General features: G+C 47.8%; 2 protein-coding genes and 1 long non-coding RNA gene across 4 annotated transcripts in view; 2 read left to right on the top strand and 1 right to left on the bottom strand.

Moving 5' to 3' along the window:
- The window catches only part of C4H1orf52 (chromosome 4 C1orf52 homolog), a 30,172-nt gene extending 18,844 nt beyond the window's left edge, over window positions 1-11,328 (top strand). For both annotated transcript variants that reach the window (XR_002343648.1, XM_021090346.1), the window contains one exon: window positions 544-11,328. Coding sequence is in view for 1 of the 2 variants with exons in the window: in XM_021090346.1 (XP_020946005.1) it covers window positions 544-605 (62 nt within the window). In the remaining variant the exon portion in view is untranslated. The remainder of the gene's footprint in view (window positions 1-543) is intronic.
- Window positions 5,774-24,331, bottom strand: LOC106505390. Its single transcript, XR_002343649.1, has 5 exons — window positions 24,199-24,331; window positions 21,741-21,943; window positions 15,984-19,144; window positions 15,529-15,621; window positions 5,774-11,301 (listed from the first exon to the last, which is right to left on the bottom strand). It is a non-coding gene; the product is annotated as an uncharacterized LOC106505390 (long non-coding RNA).
- The window catches only part of SYDE2 (synapse defective Rho GTPase homolog 2), a 47,403-nt gene continuing 45,294 nt past the window's right edge, over window positions 23,573-25,681 (top strand). The window contains 2 exon segments of the mRNA XM_001928224.7: window positions 23,573-24,077; window positions 24,080-24,403. Of these exon segments, the coding sequence (XP_001928259.4) occupies window positions 23,657-24,077; window positions 24,080-24,403 (745 nt within the window). The 5' untranslated portion in view covers window positions 23,573-23,656.

Here is a 25,681-nt window from a genome sequence, read left to right on the forward strand (position 1 = left end):
GTCTATTAACAGATGCCCCTGGGGGCGGGGGGGATAATGGGGGAGGCTGTGCGTATATGCGGGAAGGAGCTATAAGGGAAATCTACGTACCTTTTCTTAATTTTACTGTGAACCTAAAACTTCTGTTAAAAAATAGTCTTGAAACTGGAATCTAATATCCAGCACAAATGAACATGTCCTCAGAAAAGAAAATCATTGACTTGGAGAAGAGACTTGTGGCTGCCTGATGGGAGAGGGAGGGAGTGGGAGGGATCGGGAGCTTGGGCTTATCAGACACAACTTGGAATAGATTTACAAGGAGATCCTGCTGAATAGCATTGAGAACTTTGTCTAGATACTCATGTTGCAACAGAACAAAGGGTGGGGGGAAAAATGTAATTGTAATGTATACATGTGAGGATAACTTGATCCCATTGCTGTACTTGGGAAAATAAAATTAAAAAAATAGTCTTGAAAAAAAGAATATATATTCATACTTACCTGTGCTAGTATAAGGTAAAACTAATACCCATGCTGTCATATGTCATGTGTTTCTTGTGACAGGCAAGAAACCAATCGAAGCAGCCCCTATAGAGGGCAGAGTGACAATGCAGAACTTTACCTGAAACTGTGCCCAGAACAGTGAAGGCTGAGAACCCTGCGCTTCTGTGCTCCAGGAACCAGCCAAGGACGCCCTGCTATCTGAATTGAGACCCCCCTTCATCCTTCAGAGCCCCCGGAGGGTGCCCGTGGGCCACGTCTGGTTTACCTGCCACCTTTGAGACAGTCCTCGTTTGTGAACATTCTATTACAACAGCCGGAATAAAATCCTAATTGGTGCCTTTTCCAGGAGGCATGGAGATAGAGGTGGGAGACATATCATTTAGACTGTCAAACCATGTGACTGCATGGCCTACTTTAAAATTTTTAACTTAAAGTACAAAAGAAGCAAGAGAGATTTCTGATTAACGAATGGCTAACCTGGGGACTTCTCATCGTGGCTCGGTGGTAATGAATCCCAACTCGTATTTATGAAGATGTAGGTTTGATCCCTGGCCTCGCTCAGTTGCCGTGAGCCGTGGTGTAGGTCGCAGATGCGGCTTGGATCTGGTGTTGCTGTGGCTGTGGTGTAGGCCGGCAGCTGCAGCTCTGATATTCGACCCCTAGCCCGGGAACCTCCAAATGCTGCAGGTGCGGGCCTAAAAAACAACACCAAACAAACAAAAAGGCTAAACTGGACGTTCCGTGCTGATCTAGAACACAGAAATTTTAATTATTTCATTAACAAATGCGTAAGGATAAAACGGTCCCAGGAGTGATTAATATGAGGGTTCTATGATTAGAGCCCCTAGGAGTGTAAAGAAAAGCTATTATAATTTTTGACTGATTGTATTGAGATGATTTTTTCATGCATTTTATTGCATGGCGGTTAAGAATACTCTAAATGACTTTAAAGTCCAACGGCCCAGGTCTGACTTCATCTCTTATTTGGGACAAGTTGCTTAACTTCTCTGGCCTTGAGTTTCTTCATTTATAAAATGGTTGAATGCACCTCACGTATAGGGTCAAAGGAGTTTATAGAAAGGTTTTAGTCCTGCAAAGGGCCAGTTATCATTATTTCTAATGACTTAATGGTTTCTAGAATTAGAAATTCTGCCCTGGGGTCCTGGCATGGGAGTAGCCCGATGGTCATTGCATCACAATAGGGAACCCAGAAGTAGATTGACGGTAAGACTGCTGTCCACTTGCTTTGCATGGTGCCCCATAGCACTGGTTTACAAACAGCATCTGTTCTGACTGGCTCATGCACACACTGCCCTGTGGTTTATATTCAGAATATACCCCTGGTCCCGGGACACATGGAAAAAAGGTAGTACATGCAAATGTTGTACATCAATTCAGTGGTTAAGGAGGATGGGTTTCGCTGGCAAACACTCACTCTATACATGGTCGAAGAAGAAGTAAGACCATTATCTTATACTACATAAACATACATTTCAGATGAACTTGAGACTTAGGTGAAAAAAACGTATCAATGGAAATTTAGCCCTAAACATCGGAGAATCTTTTAACAGGAAACCCAGAGCTGTAAAAGTAATGGTAAATAATTACTCAATTAAAACACACACACACACACACACACACCCCAAAAAACCATATATAGTGTGGAAAAAGTACTACAAAATTCAATAGACAAATGATAGATTAGGAAAAAATATTCCCAATGCATGTGAAAAATGAAGGGTTAAGAACTTTATTATACAAAAGGCTATTTTTATTTATTTTAATTTATTTATTTTTTTGCCTTTCCTAGGGCAGCTCCTGCGTCATATGGAGGTTCCCAGGCTAGGGGTCTAATCGGAGCTATAGCTCCTGCACCAGAGCCACAGCAACACGGGGATCCGAGCCGCATCTGCAGCCTACATCCCCAACCCACTGAGCAAGGCCAGGGACCGAACCCGCAACCTCATGGTTCCTAGTTGGGTTTGTTAACCACTACGCCACAACGGGAACTCCAAAAAGCTATTTTTTAAAAGTAACCTTATAGAAAATGGACAAAATGTGAAAAGATAATATATGTAAGAGCAAAACCAGGATGGTCACTGAACACAGATGACACCACCGAGGATCAGGGGACTGCAAACTGGAGGAACAGTGACTTCGCCGTTCCTTCACGGACATCAGACTGGCAAAATCAGAAGGGAGCTAACAACCCCTGCTTTCAGGAGCATGTGGAAGGGGTGCTCGCACACTGCTGGTGGCATTATGCATTCCTCCAGGATTTTGGAAAGCAAAATTAAATTTTAAAGATGTCCTTTTCCACTCATACAAATAATTTTTCACTTAAATGAAAGCCCCAGTATGCAAGAGGTATGTGGATGTTTATTGAATCCCTGTTTGCCACTGGCTAAAACCGTACAAATCAGGCATTCGGCCGGTATGGTCCATCCTCTCAGTGGAACAATTACGCAGTCACTGAACAGGACGCGGTTAGGAAGACACAGTTTTCGCAGGAATCTCCACGGCCGAGTTTAGATCAGGCACACAAAATGCAGAGAAGCATCTATTCCACACACAGACACACATGCACACACAGCAGAAATTCATCTGATTATATAAATATGGGGAAAGAAAAGGACATATCTGTAGCACATTTTTTATATTGATTCCCTGGGATGTACCAAACCACCAGCCAAGCAATAGTTTTTAAATGTTAAGTGCCCTGGAGCACTCCCGTCGTGGCTCAGCCGGTTAACGAACCCAGCTAGTACCCGTGAGGACACGGGATCCATCCCTGGCTCGGATCTGGCGTTGCTGTGGCTGTGGTGAGGCCGGCGGCCACAGCTCCAATTCAACTCCTAGCGTGAACCTCCATGTGCCTCGGGTGCGGCCCTAAAAAGACAAGAAAATAAATACATTGGTGAAATTCTTTTATAAAAGTTAAATTATAATCCTGAAAAGAACTCTGTTATAACAAGTTATATAATATTGCACATCAACAACACTTGGGTAAAACTTACATATAATAAAACCATTTTTCACAACTGGTTTTATAGGGAGAGAACACTGGGCAGTGAAAGCGGATTCAGAATAAGCGCGTGAGGGATTAGGCAGCGAGAGAGAGCGCTGTTTCTGTCTGGACACACCCACTGTCTACAGCGTAACTGGACACACACACCCCAGTTTTCTCTTTTCTGGCTCCCCTGGGCTTCTACCTCCCAGCCCTCTCACCATTGTCTGCCTGCTCCATCTTTTTCCTTTTTGCCCGAAACATCTGCATGGTTTTCTTGAGTATTATGATCCAGTTCCTTTTCTTTCACAATAAGAGGCTTATTGGGATCTAAGTTTTAATAAATGTATTCTCTCTTCAGTGACCAGGGTGTTGAAAAGCAAAAAGTACAAGCCCAGCTGAGTTTCTCAGCCGTTCTCGGTCCCTGGAGGGATGCATGGGCGTGGAGCCGTGGATCAGGTCAGCACCGGACAGGGCCACCCCTGCTGGCTGGAAGCCTCACTTTGTCCCTGACAGGCCCATTCTGCCTTTCTAGGGGTTGGAAACGCACGCTGGTGTCACAAGTGCCTCTCCCGTAGGGTGGCTGTAAAACTTTAGCCATGTGTTTGTAGCATTTTCCACCCATTGCTGAAAGAGTTGAGGAAATCCAGTGTTAAATCTTGTTCCTGTGACTGCTGTGATTCATTTTGCTTTAGTGATGCAACAGGTGAAAAAACAATGGTTGCTTATGATCAGGACAAGGGTGAGATTTGTATATGACCTAAAGAATTGTCATCTATTTTTCCGTGACAAAAATCTTATTCAAAGGGCTCTCTGTAGTGATTGGATGTCAATGCTTTTTCAAATCAGAGCATCTGTTTTGATGCTTTGCAAAATTCCAGTTGCTTTCTGCAGCTTCCGTATTGACAGGGGCTATCAGGCTTTCCCAAGAGGGTCTTATCTGCAAGCTGCAGCAGGGACCCAGAGAGCTGCCAGACAGGTTTAGTGGGATTGCAGGGCTGCCTGAGAGCTGGAGGCCAGGCTGGGTGCACTCAGCTCTCTCCTTTCAAGGCCTGCAGGCTTTGACCTGTAAGTAGGTGCCTACACAGGGTCTAATCTGTCACACAAAAATGCCTTAGCCAAAGTGGTAATGCCCCTTATTACCTGGCTTAGCAACAATCTCAAGACACATATTTTGAGAGGTTCTTGTATAAGCGAAACTATGCCTGGTATGTCTATAAAACCCTCTTAAGAGATGATACAATGATGCAAATTTATTTAGAGCAGCCAATGAGAACAAGTCCCTGCCTACCCCAGCTCTCAGGAGCAGCCCCAAAATAACAAACCAACAGGTGCCCTTGGCGGGTGACGCCCTTTAGACTGAGCGCCAGTGTTCTGTTCTTGGGGACCGTGTTGTGCTCACGGGGGACGGCTTTTACCCTCTCTCCTCATCGTGATTTATTCTTAATGCCTTCATTTAAAACATACTTTAATTTTTAATGTTTTCTTGATAGTTCAGAGAACCGTTTTCAATTTGGGGAAAAAACCACTTCCTAAAATTGGAGTGAACTTTGATATAACCTTAAAAGTAAATTCCTGGTAAGATTTGTTCTTTTATTCTTAAAATGGAGGCAGATTGGGTAACACATTGAAAGTAGGCCATTGGCAAGTTATTTGGGGGGAAAAGTAATTAGAGGAGAGATTAGGAGGTCCATTCAACAAACACTATAAATATTTGTAATAGCTGTAACAGCACCTTCTAATAACAAAAGCCTTTATCAGAATAGCCTTCCTCCTTTGCAGTGGGGGGGAACACCTGGGCCATTCTGTCCCCTCCCCCCGCCCCCCGCCCCACGCATCAAAGCCTCGGCTCAGTATCACCAATGAGATAAACTACTAAAACACTGTCTTCCTTAAGGTGCATTGCACCGATGAGTTATTGTTAATATTCTACAAGGGAAACAAGTTACATTTACAAGTTACTTAATACATATGGCAAGGTGCTCTCTCTGTCTGTTTTAGTAAAAGACAAATAAGTGTTTACTGAGAGAAGGGTGAAGATGGGTGTAGAGGAAGCAGGGTAGGCTCTGGGGTGGGGAGGGCACGAGGGGAGGGCGTGGCGTGTGGGGAGGGTTAGACAGAACAAGAGGAAGAGCAGGTAGCCTCTTAAGAAATATACTTTAATGGAACTGGTTCCTTTGTGGTGGAAAATAATTATTTGAAGGTAAACAATGACTTATGAGCCTTTCTTTTCCTTTCCTTTTTTTTTTTTTTTTTTTGAGTCTTTTTGAAGACTTTTTTTGACCACACCTGTGGCATGCAGAAATTTCTGGGCCAGGGATAGAACCCATGCCATAGCAGAAACCAGAAATGCCAGGTCCTTAACACACTGAGCCACCAGGGAACTCCCTGAAGATATTTAGAGGTTTCTATCTAAGTTGGAAGAATTTACAATTATTTGCTCTCAGCATTAGCTCTGTGATGGAGGGAAGGAAGCAAGTATTGTTCAGTTTTCCATTTTTTAAAGTGTCCACAATTTAATATTAAAGTAACAACTCTGAAACAACTTATTTTGTAACAACAAGAACAAACAGGTATCCTATTTATTTATCCTACAATAAATAGCTACAAGGTGTATGCATGATACTATATTGTTGATAACATAGATTGCTTGGAGTGTTGTCTCAATTCCAGAAATCCTGGTTTTGTCTCCAAGTCTTAGTCTGATTTATGTGTCTATGTTAAGATCACTACTGCCTTTTGCTTCACTTTCTCCCCACTTTTACTTTCACTCATTCATTCACTGGCTGTTGACCATGTGGTACCAGGCTCTGAAGATAGAAAGAACAATATTTGAGCTGCAGCTCGAAAAGTAGTTTGGTCCTATCCATGCTTGGTCCCTACTCCCATGGAGCTCATACCCTAGCTAGGGAGACAGACAGCAAACAGGTGAAATACATGCGTGAGAAGGATCATCACAGCTTTGGGCTCCTATGATCAGAGACTCTAGTTGCTGAGATCTGAAGGATGAGCAAGAACCAGCCATGCGTCCTCTGCAGAGACTGCCCCTGAGCAGGAAATGCCTTGCAGATCTGAGAAGCGGAAGGCGGTCAGGAGTTCAGCACGGATGAGGAGTGGGCAGAGTGGGAAAAGGTGAGGCTGGAGAGGTGGGCAGAAGCCACAGGATGCAGGCAGAGGGAGGAAGTCTGGAATTTAGTCCAGGAGCAGGAAGACCCTGCATGGCTTAGGCAGGGGCGGGCCGGTGAAAGCAGAGGGAGCGTATTCAGGATCACGGGGCTGCCACGGGCAAAGAGATGTGGCAACACGGAAAAAACGTGGTAAAATCGTTAAAGTTCAGGGAAGAGCCCATATTTAGAATCTTGTGTGCAGGTCGGTATAATGACTAAGTCAGGCCGGTTTCCACACCAAAATTCTGTCACTAGGTCAAAAACTGACAGCCCCTTAAGTCCAAAGCCTTGGAACACTGTGCCATCTCGGTGAGACCCAACCTTTATTTCTGAAATCAGTTTATCCAGCTCAGAGGATATATTAAATCAACCAAGTGTGCAGTTCCTGTCGAGGCTCAGGGGAAGCGAATCTGACCAGCATCTATGAGGACACAGGTTTGATCCCTGGCCTTGCCCAGTGGGTTAAGGATCCAGCATTGCTGTGACCTGCAGTGTAGGTCAAAGACGCAGCTCAGATCCTGTGTTGCTGTGGCTGTGATGTAGGCCGGTGGCCTGGGAACCTCCATAGGCTGCAGGTGCGGCCCTAAAATGACAAAAAATAAATACATAAGCAAACAAACCAAGTGAGTGACTTTGATCCGTTGCTAGTCTTTCAAAGGACACAGAACAATATCATGCCCATTCTCTTCTTGGGCTGCAGGTAATCAGAAATCCTCGGTGATCCTTCTTATGTTTAGTGGTTCAGAAACGCCTGCCTCTTTTCAGGATGCAGGAGCGAATTTGTGGTGGGTGCACCCATTTCTGTGCGTCAAAACTACATTGCCAGGAGGGGCTTTTATATTGCTAGGACATTTAGGTGTTTGGAGAGAAATTCATTAGGGCTTTTCTGAAGACTTGTCACTCAATTAGGAGTTCAAGTTCAGCCTTTGCACTTGGTGGTTATTTGTCTTGCTGATGTTGGTGAAGACCTGCTCCTTATCTTCCGAAAGGGGGGTTTCGGGTAGGTTCTTCACTGGTGGCCTTTTTAGTCATACCTCATCTTCCTAATTCCACTTCGTCTTTCTGCCTTGACTGTAACTGACCTAACTCATGCATTTTCCTGGGTCCACCAGCTCGCCGAGTTCCCTGCGGTCCTCCAGGAGCAGTTCTGGGAAGCAATTCGCTGTGCTTTCTCGGGCGGCTCATTCTCTTGTTGATATAACGCTGTGGAATCAAGTCTTTCATCCCTGACAGGACTTGGCAGGAACCACTCCTTACTTCCCTGCGATGTCCCTTTGGGGTGCAAGCCCTTCTCCTCTCACACAGCCTTGCTGCCGACCTCCTTCCCAAGAGCAAGGCTGTTCCCCTCTCCCCCTTCCACCCAGCAGCTGACGCCGCATTCCTGCCAGGGCAGACCTCTCACTGCCAAGCACGCGCTGAATTGCCCACCTCCATGCCTGTGCTCACACGGTCCCATGAGTCTATAGCAAGGGTGCCCCCCAGTCACTCCGAGCCAGACAGCGCTTTTTTGTGTTTTGTCTTTTTGGGGCCGCACTCATGGCATACAGAGGTTCCTAGGCTAGGGGTCAAATCGGAGCTGTAGCCGCCGGCCTACACCGCAGCCACGGCAACACTGGATCATTAACCCATTGAGTGAGGCCAGGGGTCGAACCTGTGTCCTCATGGATAGGAGTCAGTTTCGTTTCGACTGAGCCACGACGGGGACTCCATAGCCAGCCAACATTTGCTCCCCGCCTCCTTCACGAAGTCTTTTCAGAGCCCTTTAATCAGAAGTCTCTGTTCCACAGCTCATTAGGCATTTTTCCCAAGACCATGCAATGAGCTGTTCGGATTTCCCGAAGACAACAATTAGAACCCACAAGGTCATTAGATAAACAAAGGGTTAAGCCTGTGGCTAGAGTGGGGAGAAAAACAGCCAGACGTTTGGGAGAGAAGTGCAGCATAGAGAGAAGCTTAGGCCTTGGAACCTGATGTAAGCTTTTAGTGTGGAGTCCAATAGTCATTTCCAAGTTCTGTGACCTCGGACAAGTAACTTTCTCTCCCTGAGCTTCTGGCATCTCATCCATGAGGCGGACGAGTGAGTCCTGTTTCTCAGAGTTATGAGGAATAAATGACATGATATATGACGTCATGCTTGGCCAGAGCTGGATCTCCATAAATGTTAGCTCTCCTCCAACCAGTTCTGTGTGGGAAGAGAAGCAGGGGATTGGTCTAGAATTCCTAGCAGCATGTAGAAACTCAGGTGAGGGCCAATGTGTACAAAGCTGGGAACAAAGCAGGCAGGCAAGGAGAAGACAGGTGAGAATTCCTGCAGGTCTCGAATGATGGAGACGAGGGGTCGTTCCCCCCCCCCCCCGGGGGGGGGGAATGGGTACCGGCAGCAGAGTGTGACAGCACGCAGCACGGTTTGAGAACAGCCTCTAGGAACTAGTTAGGAATTCCAACCACGGGTTTAGAAGCATTGAATCTGTGTGTCTTCGGGCTAGGCCTAGCGACTTTCTTTGATCAATGGAATGTGGGCAGAAATAGCTTGTCAGCTCCAAGACTAGGCCTTAGAAGACATGCCAGGGGTAGCCGCTGCTCCTTCAGCCAGGCAGCCAAATAAGGCCCATGTAGCTAAGCTGACCTGTAGCCGTATCACAGCTGCCCCAACTGACCTGCAAACCCACGAGAAAAAGTAAACAATCGTCACTGTATGCCCTGGAGATTTTATGGTTGTTTGCCATGCAGTATCATGGCAGCAACTGCTGACTGATACACCATCTTTCTTTTGTGTTAGGTCAGTGGCAGGAGGAGCCCCAAACCTCCAGGTGGCAGTTTCCAATTGCAATTCGGTGGAAACATTGTGTGTCCCTCCACAGACAAGGACCTCCCCACAGAGCTCAAAGTGCCAGGAAGGAAAGCAGACCTTCTGTTAGGGAATCGCTAGACATATTGCTGAGAATCCTACCTATTCCGGATTGCGTGTTTGTGTCCCACCCCCGCCCCAAACTCATATGTTGACGCTTTAACCCCCAAAGTGATGGTATTTGGAGGTGAGGCCTTTGGGAGGCAATGAAGTTGAGATGAGAGTGGTGCCTTCATGACGGGATTTATATTCTCATAAGAAGAGATGAAAGGAGTTCCCGTCGTGGCTCAGTGGTTAACGAATCCGACTAGGAACCATGAGGTGGCATGTTCGATCCCAGCCCTTGCTCAGTGGGTTAAGGAGCTGGCGTTGCTGTGGCTGTGGTGTAGCCTGATTAGACCCCTAGCTTAGAAAAGAAGAATGTTAGTGGTTGGTTGTTTGAAGCATTTATGTAATAGCTGTGTTTGTTTGTTTGTTTTCTTTTTAGGGCTGTACCTGAGGCATATGGAGGTCCCAGGCTAGGGATCCAAATCGGAGCTACAGCTTCTGACTAATGCCACAGCCACAGCAATGTAGGATCTGAGCCACATCTGCAGCCTACACCACAGCTCATGGAAGCATCTGTTGTCAAGTCGGCATTAGTGTCTACTGCCTGTCTTTTCCTGTGCAAGTTGAGATTTTCTGGTTATTCGTACCCTTAAAATGTTGGCTTATATCCCGGACATATTGAGTGAAACTCTGGATCTTGTTAAAATCCTATAAAGACTGTTGATTTTTTTTTAACCAACGATCCATCTGGCTAGGTTAAAGTTGCAAGTTTCAACCCATTTTCTGTGGGCTCTGTTTCCAGTGCAAGGTTAGTTTTTCAAATCTTTGCGGCACTGTTCAGGTATGTCCCACGCGTGGGTTACCTGGTGGTTAGTTTGGAACGTGGGTGGTGATGTATCTGTGAGCTCAGTTTCAGACTTCAAAACCCTGCTTAGGATCAGACCCACACATGCCGAGCTCGGGCGTGAGCCCAGGGGTTCATGAACAATCCGTCTCAGTCTGCTCAGGCTGCTATAACAAGAATGCCAGACTGGGTGGCTTCAACAATAAGATTCATTTTCTACAGTTTCTTTATTACAGTTCTGGAGGCTGGGAAGTCCGAGATTAAGGCACCCATAGGTTTGGTGACTGATGAAGGCCCGCTTCCTGGTTCAGAGGCACCTGCCGTCTCACTGTGTGTTCTTGCGCGGCAGAGGGGGAGGGGCCCTCGGAGGTCTCTTAGAAGGGCCCTGATCCCGCTCGTGAAGCCCCTGTGGCCGAATCCCCTCCTAGAGGCCTCCTTCCTCATACCAGCACGTTAGCTTTCAACATACGAACCTGGGGAGACACGGGCATCTGCTCTATGGCACTGTCTGCCAGGTCCTTTTCAGTGCCTGGGCCTCTGCTTTTCCTGGGGGGCCCCCAAGCTGAGGTGTTAGTTATGGCTCTCCGCTGCCACGCCTGTGATTGTGCTTGATCCAGGGCAAGTAGCAGGATAAAGAGAGAAAAAGGCAGTTCGGGGTTTGTCTCACCTTCTTGGGGGTCCCAGCTCCCCTCCCTTGGAGTGTTGGCTTCTTCAGCTGTCCCTGTGGCCTCCGCCGTCACCACCACGGGACTGCTTGGTTTCTGGAGCACGCAGAACAGAGAGAAGAAACATCCCAGGAATTTCTGCACTTTCTGTGAGCACTAGGAGTTCCCTGGCGCCTCTGTCTTTGGGTCCAGCATCCACTTCCGGGTGTGAGACTGCATTGCATTCAGGTCAAGACATCCTGTAATCAAAAAAAAAAAAAAAAAAAGGCAAACTCTGGATCTCCTGCTGTGGCACAGTGAGCTCGGAATCCACCTGCAGCAGCGCCGGTGGCTGTGGAGGTTCGGGTTCAATGCCCGGCCAGCGCAGTGGGTTAAAAGGCCCGGCATTGCTGTCGATTTGGCAAAGGTCACAGCTCAGATTCAGTCCCTGGCCTGGGAACTTCCATATGCCTCAGGTGCGGCCATAAGAGAGAAAAATAAGTAAATAAAAGTGAGAAAAATGTAAAAGGCCAACGCAGTATCAATTGGATGTCCTTTGAACTTTGGCCTCGCCGACCGGCCTCCTGTTCACTCTTCTGAGCGCTCAGACAGGGGCTCCACACAGTCTGTCCCTGTATTCTAACTATGACATAAGAGCGCACATTTTGTCCAAAACTCTAGTTGCTTCACAGATACCTATCGAACTTGCCATGACTGCATTTTAGGAGGATCCATGTGAACCTATGGCTGTATGTTCAGTTTTAATTAATAAATTCTATCTGAGAAGAATTTCTTTGGTTTCTCCCTGTGTGTAGTATGTGGAGCAAATGTAATTGTGATTCATATATTAAATACGCATTTATTTAGTCCACTCCTGGATAAACAGAGACATTAAACTTACACCTCCAGGCAGTCTTACTTATGCATTGTTCTTCGTTTCAGAGCTCTGTTCCCTTTTTTAGTTTGCTTTCTAGGGCTGCACTCGCAGCATATGGAGGTTCCCAGGCCAGGGGTCTACACCATAGCCACAGCAGCATGGGATCTGAGCTGTATCTGTGACCTACACCACTGCTCATGGCAATGCCAGGTCCTTAACCCACTGAGCCACAGAGGGAACTCCCTTCGTCCCCTTTTTATTTGAACAATCTTTGGGTATGTAATTATGAGGTTGCCAACTGGTGTGCATGGTAAAAGAAAAAACAAGATTTTCAGATTGGTGAACTTCATCTTCATTTAAAGAAAAACAATTCCTAGTGTAATTTCACAGAGATCCTGGTAAAAATGACATTCCCCATGCGTCATTTGAAATTCTTTTTGTAAAAGAGGTTTTCATGCTTTCTTTCCTCAGAATACCAAATCAAATATACTAGCTAGTATCATGTTTAGTTAATAAAACATCAGCTCTAAGATGACTGTTCTGTATTTTACCAGAATATTATTTTAAAACTATTACTATGTTGTTGAAATATTGAAAAACATGGTTTCTCAGTAGCAACTATCCTTTATGTGAAGTTAAGCTCCACTTTAACGGGTGTGTGTGTGTCTCTGTGTGTGTGTTCGACGGGTGGTTACACGAAATTTTTTTTCACTTATCTTTGCTGTTCTGTAATTTTCAAGTTATTTATGATGTTAAATAATCATTGTCATCAGATTAAAATACACTTCTAAAAATGAAGGGATTTGTACTAGAAGCTTGGAAAACTGCACGTGGATCGCCCTCAGGCCTGAGCAACTACGATTAAATGTCTTCGGTCTGGGTCTCAGCTGCCTCATCCCTTATGACAAGCTCTGTCCTGCCTACTCCCAAAGACCCGCCCCAGACTAGGAGGGGAAGTAAAAACTCTGACTAGTCATAAAATTCCTGAAGCTTCTGCCAAGATTATAATAATGAGGAACATGGCAGGAGAAGGAATTGGGTCATTAGCATAGACCCTGTGACAGTAGGTTATTGTAAATTATGGCCCTGAACTTTCTTTCTTCTGGAAACAGTTTTTGTGTATTATTCCTTGAGGGTGAGAGGTCAAAAAGTGGCAACCAGTACGTGTATTTGGGTGACCCCCTCAGAGTTAGCTCCTACAGCGTTTTTTTAAAACGTGAAACACTTCCTCAGCCAAAGGCTCTAAAAGAGGAAGATGAGACGCGGGTGAGTGGGTGGACGGGGTAGTTCTTTTTTTTTTTTTTTTTTTTGTCTTTTTGCTATTTCTTGGGCCGCTCTCGCGGCATGTGGAGGTTCCCAGGCTGGGGTCTAATCGGAGCTGCAGCCACCGGCCTACGCCAGAGCCACAGCAACATGGGATCCGAGCCGCGTCTGCAACCTACACCACAGCTCACGGCAACGCCGGATCTTTAACCCACTGAGCAAGGGCAGGGATCAAACCCGAAACCTCATGGTTCCTAGTCGGATTCGTTAACCACTGCGCCACCACGGGAACTCCAACGGGGTAGTTCTTCATCCTCAGGCTGGGAAGGCCGGTCTTCCCTTTTAACCGGCAGGTGTGGTTCTCTGGTTCCATCCCAGGACAGCACACTCATGCACAGGACCTGCCGGTTCCCAGCGGGCACAGGGTTTGGATCCTGTTGCTGGTGTGTAAGATCCAGTTGTCTTTCCCTGAAACTCTGCTTTGGTGTTTTCGGTGCAATTACCAAGTTTTCGTGGGGTGCTGGCCCCTCCGTGGATCATCGCCCCGTGGACGGCTTTGCAGTCTTCTCTCAATAAAGGAACCACTTACGCCTATCACTTGAATCCGTGGAATCGAGGGCGCGATTGAAGACCTAGGATATGAGGTGTGAAAGCGTTTCTGGCAGTGGCTGCCCAGTGAAACAGCTTGCAAGTTTCCTTACTTGCATCTCTAGGTGCATCTCGGAAAACCGTCATTATGCTTCATCTTAAGGAGTAGTAGAGATGGTGATTTTGTTTACTTTGGAGATAAACAGATGGACCTGGTCTGCATCTCCTATGTGTCCTTAGTGTGGGAAAGAGTGTCATTAACTTCAGGTGAGTCGTTCAGTAAAACTGACAAGGTGTGTTTTGGGAACAGTAATGTGACTTGAGCCTAGTGTCCAGATTTCAAAGACGTGCAAAGATGTGCAACGTTGGGCCCACGGGCTCAAAGAATAACTCGTGATCCCAGCATCAGGGAGCGTATAATGCAAGAAGGAATTTCCTTGGCAATTACTCTCGTTGTAATCAATAACTGGAGGCAGAACTTTTCAGAGCAAAGAAATTGTCATCACTTCCTGATGTGTTTCATCAGTTTTACCACAGAAACGCAGGAAGTTAAATCTTTGCCACTTCAGTTTAGTTACTTATAACATAGTTCTTCCCTTCCTCTCTTCCTCCGTTACAGCTACTCCTGTGGCATGTGGAGTTCCTGGGCCAGGGACTGAACCAGTGCCACAGCAATGACCTGAGGCACGGCAGTGATAACATCAGGTCCTTAACCTGCTGAGCCACAAGGGAATAAGGCAGGAGAAGGAATTTGTCGTTAGCATAGACCCTGGCGTCCTCCCAAATCTCATTACTTTAAAAACTTTCCTGGAGTTCCTGCTGTGGCACAGTGGGTTAAGAATCCAGCTGCTGCGGCTCAGGTCACTAGGAGGTACAAGTCTGATCCCTGGCCCAGCCCATTTGGTTAAAGGATCTAGTGTTGCCACAGCTGCAGTGTAGGCCACAGCTATGGCTCTTATTCAATCCCTGACCCAGGAACTTCCATATCCCTTGGGTGCAGCCCTAAAGAAATAAAAAAATAAAAGCCCTCCTATTTAAAAGAACCCACTTGTCTTAGTCTGCTCAGGCTGCGTAAACAAAATATAATAGGCGGCATGGCTCGAACCACAGAAATTTATTTTCTTGTAATTCTGGGGGCTGGAAGTCCAAGAGCAGAGTGCCATAGCATGGTTGCTTCTGGTGAGGGTTCTTCCTGGCTGGCAGAAGGCTGCCCTTTCACCATGTGCTCCCAACACACATCGCAGGTTTGTGTGCCTCCAACTCATGTAGCATCTCGGATGCTATCTGGAGGTGGGGCCTCTGGAAGGTGATTAGGCCATGAGGGTGGAGCCGTCATGAATGGGTTTGGTGCCCTCCTAAGAGACCTCGGAGAGCCCTGCGTGCTTCCACCACGTGAGGGCACAGAGAAAAGTTGGCCCTGTGTCGACCAGGGAGCGGGTTCTCACAGACACCAAATCTGCTGATACCTTGATCTGGGATTTCTCTGCCGCGGACCAGGGAGAATAGATGTTTGATGTTTAGAAGGCCCCGGTCTCTGGTGTTTTTGTTGTGGCAGATCAAATGGCCTAAGACAAGCTCACACGGACTTTCTTCTAAGGACAGTGATCCCATTAAACCAGGGGCCACTCTTTTGACCTCACTCCCCCCAAAGGTACCGTCTCCAGATGAGATCAGCCTGGGGCTTCACCACATGAGCTTTGGGAGGATGCATATATTCACAGCACAACTTGAAATGTGTTTCTCGGAATCTACCACTTACAGTCTGAATGGACATTTGTGGTCTTGCATATATGATGTTCTCCTTTCTTGTATGTGTAATAATTGATGAATGTACCACAATTTAAGATAGCACCTGAAATGAAATTGAGAGTTTTCTAATGTAAAACCATGGAGGTATTAATAGTTAAATGTGTTCTTATGAAAATGACCTTGGGAAGAAATTAACTGGTTTTATATAGTGAAAAAAAGTATAGCACCCTTTGTGGATTACCTGACATAATTAATAACTTAGTACTGAAGTTCCCTCTTTACATATAATTGAATAATCAGAAAATTATTTTAGTCAGGAGAGAAATTATCAGGCAGGTTTTGTTTTTTTTTTTTTTTTTCCCAATTGGATTCCTGCTAGTCCAAAAATAAGTAGCTCCTTACCCCGTGCTTCAGAGAAAATCGACCAGGAGAAGAATACAAAAGGCTAAACATGTGTTTACTTACCTACCTCTCTCGGAGTAATTACGGTTTTTTTTCAGTAGTTCCTTGCTTATAAGTAATGCTCTTTGGTTCTATTTACATGAAAGAACTATGAATTCCTGGTAGGAAATAAAAGGAAGTTCGTTCTTTCTCTCTCTTTCTTCGGGCTGCACCTGCGGCTTGAGGAAGTCCCAGGCCAGCCAGGGACTGAACCTGTGCAACAGCAACAAGTCTGTTGGATACTTAACCCGCTAGGCTGTCCAGGAGCTCTTCACTCCAGTCTTAAAGATCCCTTTAAAACATTTTCTTTGGTTGAGATTTTGCATGAATATTAGCTGGGAGTATAAAGATAAAACAAACAACAACAAAAAAAACAAAAAAACAAAAAAACAGGAAAATAGAGCTTTTTAAAAAAAAATTGAGATGTAATTTGCTTACCATAAAATTCACCATTTTAAAGTGTACAATTCAGTGAATTCTAGTATATTTAAACATTGTGCAACCACCACCGCAATCTAATTCTAGAATAGTCTCATCATCTTAAAAAGAAATCCCATGCCCTCCTTCCCCCGTCCCTGGCAACTACTAATCCATTTTCTGTCTCTCTGGATTTGCTTATTCTGGAAACACAAATGCAGTCCTAAAAGACGTGACTTTTGTCCCTGACTTCTTTCACTTGGCGTAATGTTTTCAAGGTTCGTCTAAGTTGTCTGTTACCTCTTTCAATCCTCTTAACAACAACCTGTTAAACAGTACCAAACTGACTTCACCCTGGAGGAAATGGAAACACATGTTAACTTGCTCTTGGGCACGAGAATCACACACTCATTCAACAAATATGCATGAAGCACCTGCACGGGCCAGACCTATTCTGCCAGGTGAGGTTATGGTACTTGGGGGTGTTGATGGTGCCACATAAACAAACAGATACACATCTAATGTAATCTTCAATAGTCAGATGTCCACTGAAGAGAAATAAAGCAAAAGGAATGAACAGGTAGTGTCGGGGTATGACTTCGGGTAAAGCGGTCGGGGTGCAGCTCTCTGAGGAGGTACCATTTGGGGGAGACCTGGATGGAGGGAGGGAGGACCTCCCACAGAAGTCACTGCAGGCAGAGGGATCAACAGCTGCAAAGGCTCTGAGGCAGGAGCGTGTTTGGTGGAGGAGCAGGGAAGCCCGTGTGACTCAGGGCAATGAGAGCGGGGAGGAGGGGAGGGCGGAGGAGGCCGGAGCGTTGGCCTCAGGTGGGTGCAGCACAGCCCGCCTTGCACAGGGTGATGGGGGGCTCTCAGGCGCCCGCAGGCAGCGTGGTGGAAGAATGGGGCCCATCTCCTCCCGCACACTTGCTTTGTCTCAGTGACAAAAAGAAAAATCATCACTGAGAGCGAGGAGGGTGGTGGCATCAAAATTAAGAAGGCGAAGAGAATGCACGGCCTAGGCTGCTTGCTGGAGCTGCTTGGCAGCAGCGAGGAACCACCTGAAGTCTGTGGTGCATTGCTTTCCAGTCGCATTAAGCCACCAGAGGGCAACGCAAGGCGCAAGGCACGTGGGGAAGTGTTTTAACCCGCGCTGAGATTTTGCCAAGTGAGGAGAACAACGGGAAAGGAGGGCAGGAGAGCTGAGGATGTTCCCCAGGGAGGGATTTTACAAAGACCACGCGGTCTAATCTGGGAAGGCAGGAAGGGCGAGATGGACTGAGGGTTGGTGGGATTAATGGGCTGCAGACTGGCTGCTGAGGGAGTGAGCTGGAAAACAGGAGGTGGTGTCTGGAGAGTTTGCAGCCACTGGTCACGACAAAGGCTAATGGAGACTCTGGGACTGGGTGGCTTAGGTGGGTGGACGATAAGATTATGAGAGAAGTTCCAGAAAATGATAGGCCAGGGTACTGGGCGGATCCTTGCTGTGAATCATGAAGTCACCGAGAGTGAGGACAACGAGGAAAGTGGTGGGGAGGAGGAGAGAGGGAGGGAGATGTTAGTGAGAACAGGGGAAGCGGCAGACGACCATAAAGGCAGGGGCAGCGGGGCAGCGGGTGGGTGGTATTTCAAAAGAGCCCTGCATTTTCAGGAGGAGGGGGAATACTGATCCGGAGCTGGCAAAGCTGAGCAAAGTTCACCGTGATTAGCAGCTGGGGGCGTGCGATGGATCAAGTGAGGACTGAACTAAGTCTATCTGAGTTCAAACCATTTCCATGATACCATCTCAGGGTTTGGAATTTAGTTCTTGGACCTCGATTTCAACATCCTCCTGTCATCCCTGAAGTGTACACTATTTGCCTGCCCCCAAAGGTGTATTGCTTTAAATGGTTGCCAGGATCTATTTGAAAGGTTGGATTCCAGTTACATTGTAAAAGATTATGCAATTGCAAGTGGTTAATATGCTGAAGAGACTAGATCCTCTGACCTGTCCTTTCCCCGGTCGGGATTTCGTGGTTGCATCCCCATGGTGTTTCTAACGTGCTCCTCTGATCTCCGTAACTCCTGGAAACTGGGAAGCAGATCTTGAGGGTGATCAGACTCCGGTTTCATTTTTGGTAAGAATCCTCATACATGGTGTTGTGTCCTTGATCAGAGCCATGTAACGTCGGTTGTCTGTTTCTCGCTTTGTGTTGTCAGTAGTCGCTGGTGACTCTGCCTAGGTCCATTATTAGATCTGTTACTTCCTTAGGGCAAAAGCCCTCGATGTTGTATCAGATCTTGTTACTGGATGGACAGCTCTGAAAAAGGGCAAATTCCCTTCAGTTGTGGCTACCCGGAGGTCTAAGTCATTTAGGAAAGATACAGGCTTTATCGGTTCACTTTTTCAAGGGGTTTATCTGAGAAACTTGTGGTTTTAAGGATGCGTAGGTTTTGTCTTTAAGGTATTTAATTGTAGCTTGTCCTACTTTAGAATTAGACATTTACAGGATGCAGTTTCACATGTGACTTAATACTCCCAGTTAAATGGGAATATATTACAGGATTTAGTTCTAACGCTCTTGAAAGGGCTGCACTGAGAAGGAACGCACATGTTCAAGAAGCAGATTTCCAATGCTCAGCTGCATTTCACAGAAGCTCCTAAAATATTACAATCTCTCCTGAAAGGCGACCAACTAAACATCTGAGAGCAAAGGTTCAGGTCCATGCACGTAGACAATGTCCATTCTCTTCTTCTACACGAGGAAACATCCCAGGACTGTGTGGCTCTGGAATCAGACAGACGGGGTTTGAGTTCCCTTTCTCTCATTACGGTGTCCTTGAGCGAGCCACTCCTCACACCCCAAGTCCAGAATAAGAGAATCTGAAATAGCGAATATTCTGCAACGGTGTACAATTCCAAACATTACAGAGTACAGTATATATGTATGTGTGACTGGGTCACGTGGCTGTACAGTGGAAAACTGACAGAACACTGCAAACAAACTATAACGGAAAAAAATAAAAATCATTTTTTAAAAAATGTACTTAGCAAAAGCCTCCTTTTTATTACTTTGGTTGGGGGTGGGGATGAGGTAAAGGAATAGCACCAACTGCCAGATATTGTTACTTACAAAAAAAAATTAACTGGGGGATTTTCCTTGGGGTGTTGTGGGCGAAGGATCTGGTGTTGTCACTGCAGCAGCCCAGGTCACTGCTATGGCATGGGTTTGATCCCTGGCCTGGGAACTTTCACACGCCACAGGCACGGACAAAAAAAAAAAAAAAAAAAAAAATCAGAAAAAAATTGCTGTATTGAGGACACAGCGCTTTGATTCCCAGGGCAGCAGTGGTGTGGTCGGCAGAGGTGTGGTCAGCATTGGGCTGAAGCCCTTTTTAGGCAGTGCTGATGGGAGAGCAGGGCAGACCAGGCCGGTCTAGACCAGAGGGTCCCCATGAGGCAGCTGAGAGAGAACTGGGCAAGAGCCAAGTTCAACTTGCCTTTGGCTCCACTAAGAATCAAGAATGGAAGACTGAGCAGCAGCAAGACAGAAACGCACACTAAGTTCCCTGGAAAATAACCCTCCCACACGGAGGCATTTCCCTTCTATTGCTGTTAAATGTGCCCTGTCTCCTGCTGCCCTTCTTCCTCCCCTTTATTCCTCGCCTGAGTCAGCGTGGCCTGTCTCCAGTCTGTCCTGCCCTACTCAAGCCCTGCTAACCCTATTTATCTTTTGTTAATTCATAGGGCATCACAACGATTTCCAAGTCAGTGAGAAACAAAACAAGTACAAACACTGGAAAATATACCCCCACCTCCTAATTCCCCAAAGCAACTGCCAAACATCAAGGTACCTGGAGGAATAGGCGAGAAATTTAAAACACAAAAAGGATTTTACACAGTACAGCTTATGTTCATATTCTGTCATAGTCTTTATAATATGTATGTTAGTTTTGTGGACACTGTCTTCTTAGAATTCCATTTTTATAACCTTTTATTAAAGTGTTATGCACAGGAATTCCTGTTGTGGCACAGTGGAAATGAATCTGACAAGTAACTGTGAGGTTACAGGTTTGATCCCTGGCCTTGCTCAGTGGGTTAAGGATCCGGTGTTGTAGGCCGGTGGCTACACCACTGAGCCACGATGGGAACTCTTTTTGTTTTTCTTTTTCTTTTTTTTATAATTCCTGAACTCAACAAGTTGACAAGTTGAATTAAGGATTGAGGGGCAACCAAGACCTTTCAGATTATATTTTTCTATTCATTTTAACACAGGCACGTAACCGATGTTATTCTTAACAGCTATGTTAACTACAAAAGGTAAAAAGATTTTGCAGCTGGGAATTGGAATGGAAATCATTTCCAAGATAGAGATCAAACTGTTTACGGCTTTACCATCAGTCATTTCCTGTGGGAATATTTCACTTGGACATAATTTTACGTCTTGACTATTCATTAAATAGCCTTGGTTCTATGGAATATAAATAGCCTAGAACTATACATAGTAATGTATGCAAATTATAGTGTAACAGTTCATTGTATTTTCGTAGATGATAATTAAGATTATTTGGAGTTCCTCTCGGAGCAGAGGAAACGAATCTGACTAGGAACCATGGAGGGTGTGGGTTTGATCCCTGGCCTTGCTCAGTGGGTTAAGGATCCAGCGTTGCCAGTGAGCTGGGGTATAGGTTGCAGACACGGCTCGGATCCCGAGTTGCTGTGGTGTAGGCCGGCGGCTATAGCTCAGATTAGACCCCTAACCTGGGAACCTCCATATGCTGTGGGTGCGGCTCTAAAAAGACAAAAGACAAAAAAAAAAAAGATTATTTAACAAACTATGTTCTTAGTCACCACTGAAAGAATTTAAAAATAACACCAGTAGAAGTTCCCGTCGTGGCGCAGTGGTTAACGAATCCGACTAGGAACCATGAGGTTGCGGGTTCGATCCCTGCCCTTGCTCAGTGGGTTAACGATCCGGCGTTGCCGTGAGCTGTGGTGTGGGTTGCAGACACGGCTCGGTTCTGGCGTAGGCAGCTACAGCTTCAATTTGACCCCTAGCCTGGGAACCTCCATATGCCGTGAGAGCGGCCCAAGAAATGGCAAAAAAGGCAAAAAAAAAAAAAAAAACCCAAAAAAACACCAGTAGAGTATGGTCTAGTGGAGAGTTAGGCAACAGACGGAAATTAAAGCCATTTGTTTCCTTCAAATTAAAGTTGACATTAGTTTAAAAATACTTATTCATCATGTACAGTATGTAAGACACGATGCTTATGCTCTATGAAGAATACAGAAGTCGATTACAAATAGTCCCTGCCCTCATGGAGTTTATAAATTTTCTTGTATGGGAGACTGTCTTGTATAAAACAAAAAAACAACAAACATACTCTGAGTGGGTATGAACAGAATACCGCTGGTTCATGTCTCTGTGGAAGATGAGAGATGACTTCATGAAGAGGGCAGCTGAATGGAGTCTTAAAAGGTGGGTAAGATTTCCGCAGGGATTCAGGCCCAACTGTTTCAGGATACAGAGACCAGACACTCACCAAGGTAGTACATATCAAACCACATTTAGAGGCTGGAGCCTTGACTGGTGGGGCAAAAAAAAAAAAAAAAAGAAAGGAACTTACTTAGAGATATATAGTTGGAAACAGGCTAAGTTAAAATGAAATTCTCTTATTCAGTTATGCACGAATTTGTTTAATCAACAAATATTTCTTGAGTCCTTACTTTGTCCAAGTACCGGGGTAGGAGTTAGCACATTTGTGAGCTATGCAAAGGCGCTTTCTAATACCTAACACTAAAAGCGTAACTCTGAAAGCAGATTGATGCTTATCAATCAGCGACAGGTCCACTGATCCGCGGCAACACAAAGTCCTGGACAGCCACTACACAGAACATGGAATTTGATGTTTTTGAAAGAGTTGGCATTTCCAAATGACATCGTTTTTCAATTTTGATTCAACTGTTTCTCAACCCAATGTGAATGGAAATGAAGCGTTAGCAGGGTGATGGGGGAGGCTCTATTTGTGGCTCCGTTTTACAAGTTTTGGTTTATTGCTAGAGTGAATAAACTAAAAGAAAAAAGAGAAATAGAAAAATTTTTTAAATTTTGTGAAGGGACGCCGATGGTGATATTTTGGACAAAGGATTCCTCCTAATTGAAAAGGAATAGCCGAAAATTTCCTGTAAATGGCTAGCACAATCACAATTATTTGGAACACACGGCGCTGAGATACACCTGTACGCACACCTCGTCTGTCCAAACAATCTTTGTTCCCTCTCAAGCCAGGACTCGCACACTACACGCCTCGTGCAATGGTGGCAGGGGTGACAGAGTGGCAGCCAGGCGGGCGCTTTCCCTTTCTCGGTCTCGCCAGCCAGACTCACCTTCCCGCTCGTCCTTCTTCCCGCCCGGAGTCTCCGCACCCGCACGCTCTCGCCTCCCGGTCTAGTTATTAGCTCTCGCCCCCCGTCCTTCCCGCCCTCCGCCGCGCCTCGCCCGGCGAACCAGCGCGGCAGCGGGCGGCCCGCGCGCCCGGGGCTCCGGGCTCCCGGCTCCCGGCTCCGGGCTTCGGGTCCGGGGCATGCGCGCTGCGGCGCCGCCGCCCTCCCCCACCTCCCGCGGCCAAGTTATGCCAAGTATGCGAGGAGCCCGCGAGGGCCCGCGCCGGTCATGGGGAGCCGCCGCCGCCTCGGCGAGCGCCGCCCGCTCCCGGGCCGGGCTCCGACCTCTCCCGGCGGCGGGGCCGAGCCTGGCCTCTGAGGCCGAGCGCATGGCGGACCCTCTGAGGAGGACGCTGTCCAGGCTCCGGGGGCGAAGGGGTCCCCGCCCCGCCGGGGGGCTCGGGCTCCGGGCGGCCGCTGCGGCTGCCGAGGGGGACGCCGGGGGTGCGGCGGCCGGGTCCCCGCGCGAGGCTGCGGGCGGCGCCAGGCTGGGCCCGGGGCGGCCCCAGCTCTTGGGGTCGCCTCAGGCGGGGCCTCGCGAGGCGCGGGTCCGGGGAGGGCGGCCGCGAGGCGGGAAGGAGGCTGCCGCCCCGCGCCGCGGGCCCCCGCGCGCCCCCCTGCACGCCCGGCCGGGCTCCGGGGGCCGCGGCGCGGACGAGGACGGCGCCGACTACTACGAGAACCTGCCCGGCGGCTGCCAGCCCGCGCCCGAGCCCCAGCCGGAGGGGGCGGGGGCAGAGCGGGGGCCCCCGGCTCCCCCGGCGGCCGGCTCCTCCCCGGGGCGGAGGGCGGCCGCCAGGAGACGGGCAGGCTGCAGACCCAGTTGCGAGAGGCCTATTATCTGCTGATCCAGGCCATGCACGACCTGCCCCCTGACTCGGTCGCGCGGCGGAGCGACCGCGGCTGGGCCGGTCGCCGCTGCCCTGCGGGGACCCGGGCTCCGGGCCAGCCGCCTTCCCCCTGCGGCGCGGCGCACCGCCGAGCCTGCCCCCAAGCCGGGGAGCGGGGAGGCGGCGGCCGCCCCTGGCGGCAGCAGGTGTCCCCGCCCCGGTCGCCTCCGAGGGAGTTGGGGGCAGGCCGCCCGCGGACGCCTCGCATGTGGCTGTCCTACAGCAGAAGCCTGGACAGCCTCCGGGTGAGTGCCAAGCCGCCTCCCTTGCAGCGGTGGCGGAGCGACAGCTGGATCAGGTGCGGCGCTTGCGGGGACCCGGACGAGCCCCCGCCACGTGGAGGCGCGATGCACGGCTGGAGCGGAGGCGGCCCCAGGGCCGCGGCGCCCCCGGCCGCCGCAGTCCCAGCTCCCCGGACCCCGGCCGCTCCTCGGGAAGCCCTTTCCGGGACCCCGCGGGGTCCTCGGTACTCCACCGCGGCAGAGACGGCCCGCAGGGGCTCCCCTACCTCAAGCCGCCTGCAGTGACAGTCAGGAAGCTGCAAAAGTGGATGTACAAAGGCCGCCTCCTGTCCCTGGGAATGAAGGGTCGCACCCGTCGGACACCACCCGAAGTCCCGGGAGTGCAGGCAGCCTCTCCAGATCTGGGCGCTTTGCAAGTGCGAGAAAGCCACGTCCTCTCTGTGCCTCCGGACCAAAGAATTAGGCTGACAGGTAGGATACCCTCGCTCTCGAAGTGCGAAGTCTTCGAGCCTGATTGTTTACCAAGCAGGTTCTGGCTTCAGAGCGAAGCAGAGGCACGGTTTTGCAGACAGGTACCTGCCGGTGCCAGAGTGAGTGCCATGTCTGTGGCAGCTTCACGCGATTTAGAGGTCACCCACTGTAATGCATTCCCTCCTTTTCCTCTTCGGTTTTAAAGACAGTGGCGTGAGGAACGTGGGGGCTAGTTTTTTCTTCTCCGCACCTACTGCCAAGCACAGCAGAGACTGAAGGTTAAGTTTACCACGCGCTTTTGAGGCGGTTTAGAGTTGGGCGGTGCTGCCTTGACTTTTATTCTTTGTAGCTCTAGGCAAATCTGTCGACTTTTGTGGAGTCTGTGAATTTGAATTTGATCCAGGTTAGACTTTATGGGCTTCGTAAGCTGTCATTTTACGCGGTGCACTTCCCCACCCCCACCCCAGGAGCGCGCGGGCACCTAAGATACGCACGACCAGCAGCCCCAAGCAAACCCGGCTGAAAAAACCACCAAAGCAGAATTCCTCTTCGGTGAGCTAGGATTTCACAGCTCTCTTCTCTTCCCCTTTACCTCCCTTCCCCTTAGCTCCTAAAAACCCAGCCATGTATGTAATCTTCTTACTGTGGAAAGTGAAGGACACTTGTATTTTAATCAAAAGAAAAATATGTCTTATGTACTTTTAAAGGAAGTGTAGACATTGAAAGGCATTTGTAAATGTATGTATAGGAGTTCCTGTCGTGGCGCAATGGTTAACGAATCCAACTAGGAACCATGAGGTTGAGGGTTCGGTCCCTGCCCTCGCTCAGCGGGTTAACGATCTGGTGTTACCGTGAGCTGGTGTTACCGTAGGTTGCTCGGATCCCGCGTTGCTGTGGCTCTGGCGTAGGCTGGTGGCTACAGCTCCCCCTAGCCTGGGAACCTCCATATGTTGCGGGAGCAGCCCAAGAAATAGCAAAAAGACCAAAAAAAAAAAAAAAAAAAAGTAAATGTAAGTATATTTGTCCAGTAATAGGATTTTGCTCCCTGTTTTGTACGGATGTGATTTTTAGTTCTCAGGGAAGGTCTGGACTATCAGTTCTAGAAATCTCTTATGTTGAAGACAGCAAAAAATTCTCTCGTGAAAGAAGTACCTTCAAACTGAGCCAGAACCAGCATGATCTTTTGGACTTAAATATAAAGCCCTTTAGTGAACATCATGCCTTACATGTCAGTGTAACTTTTAAAAGATTAAATGCTGGAAGGTAAAAATATTCACT

Source organism: Sus scrofa, chromosome 4 (assembly GCF_000003025.6).
Source record: "Sus scrofa isolate TJ Tabasco breed Duroc chromosome 4, Sscrofa11.1, whole genome shotgun sequence".
NCBI lineage: Eukaryota > Metazoa > Chordata > Mammalia > Artiodactyla > Suidae > Sus > Sus scrofa.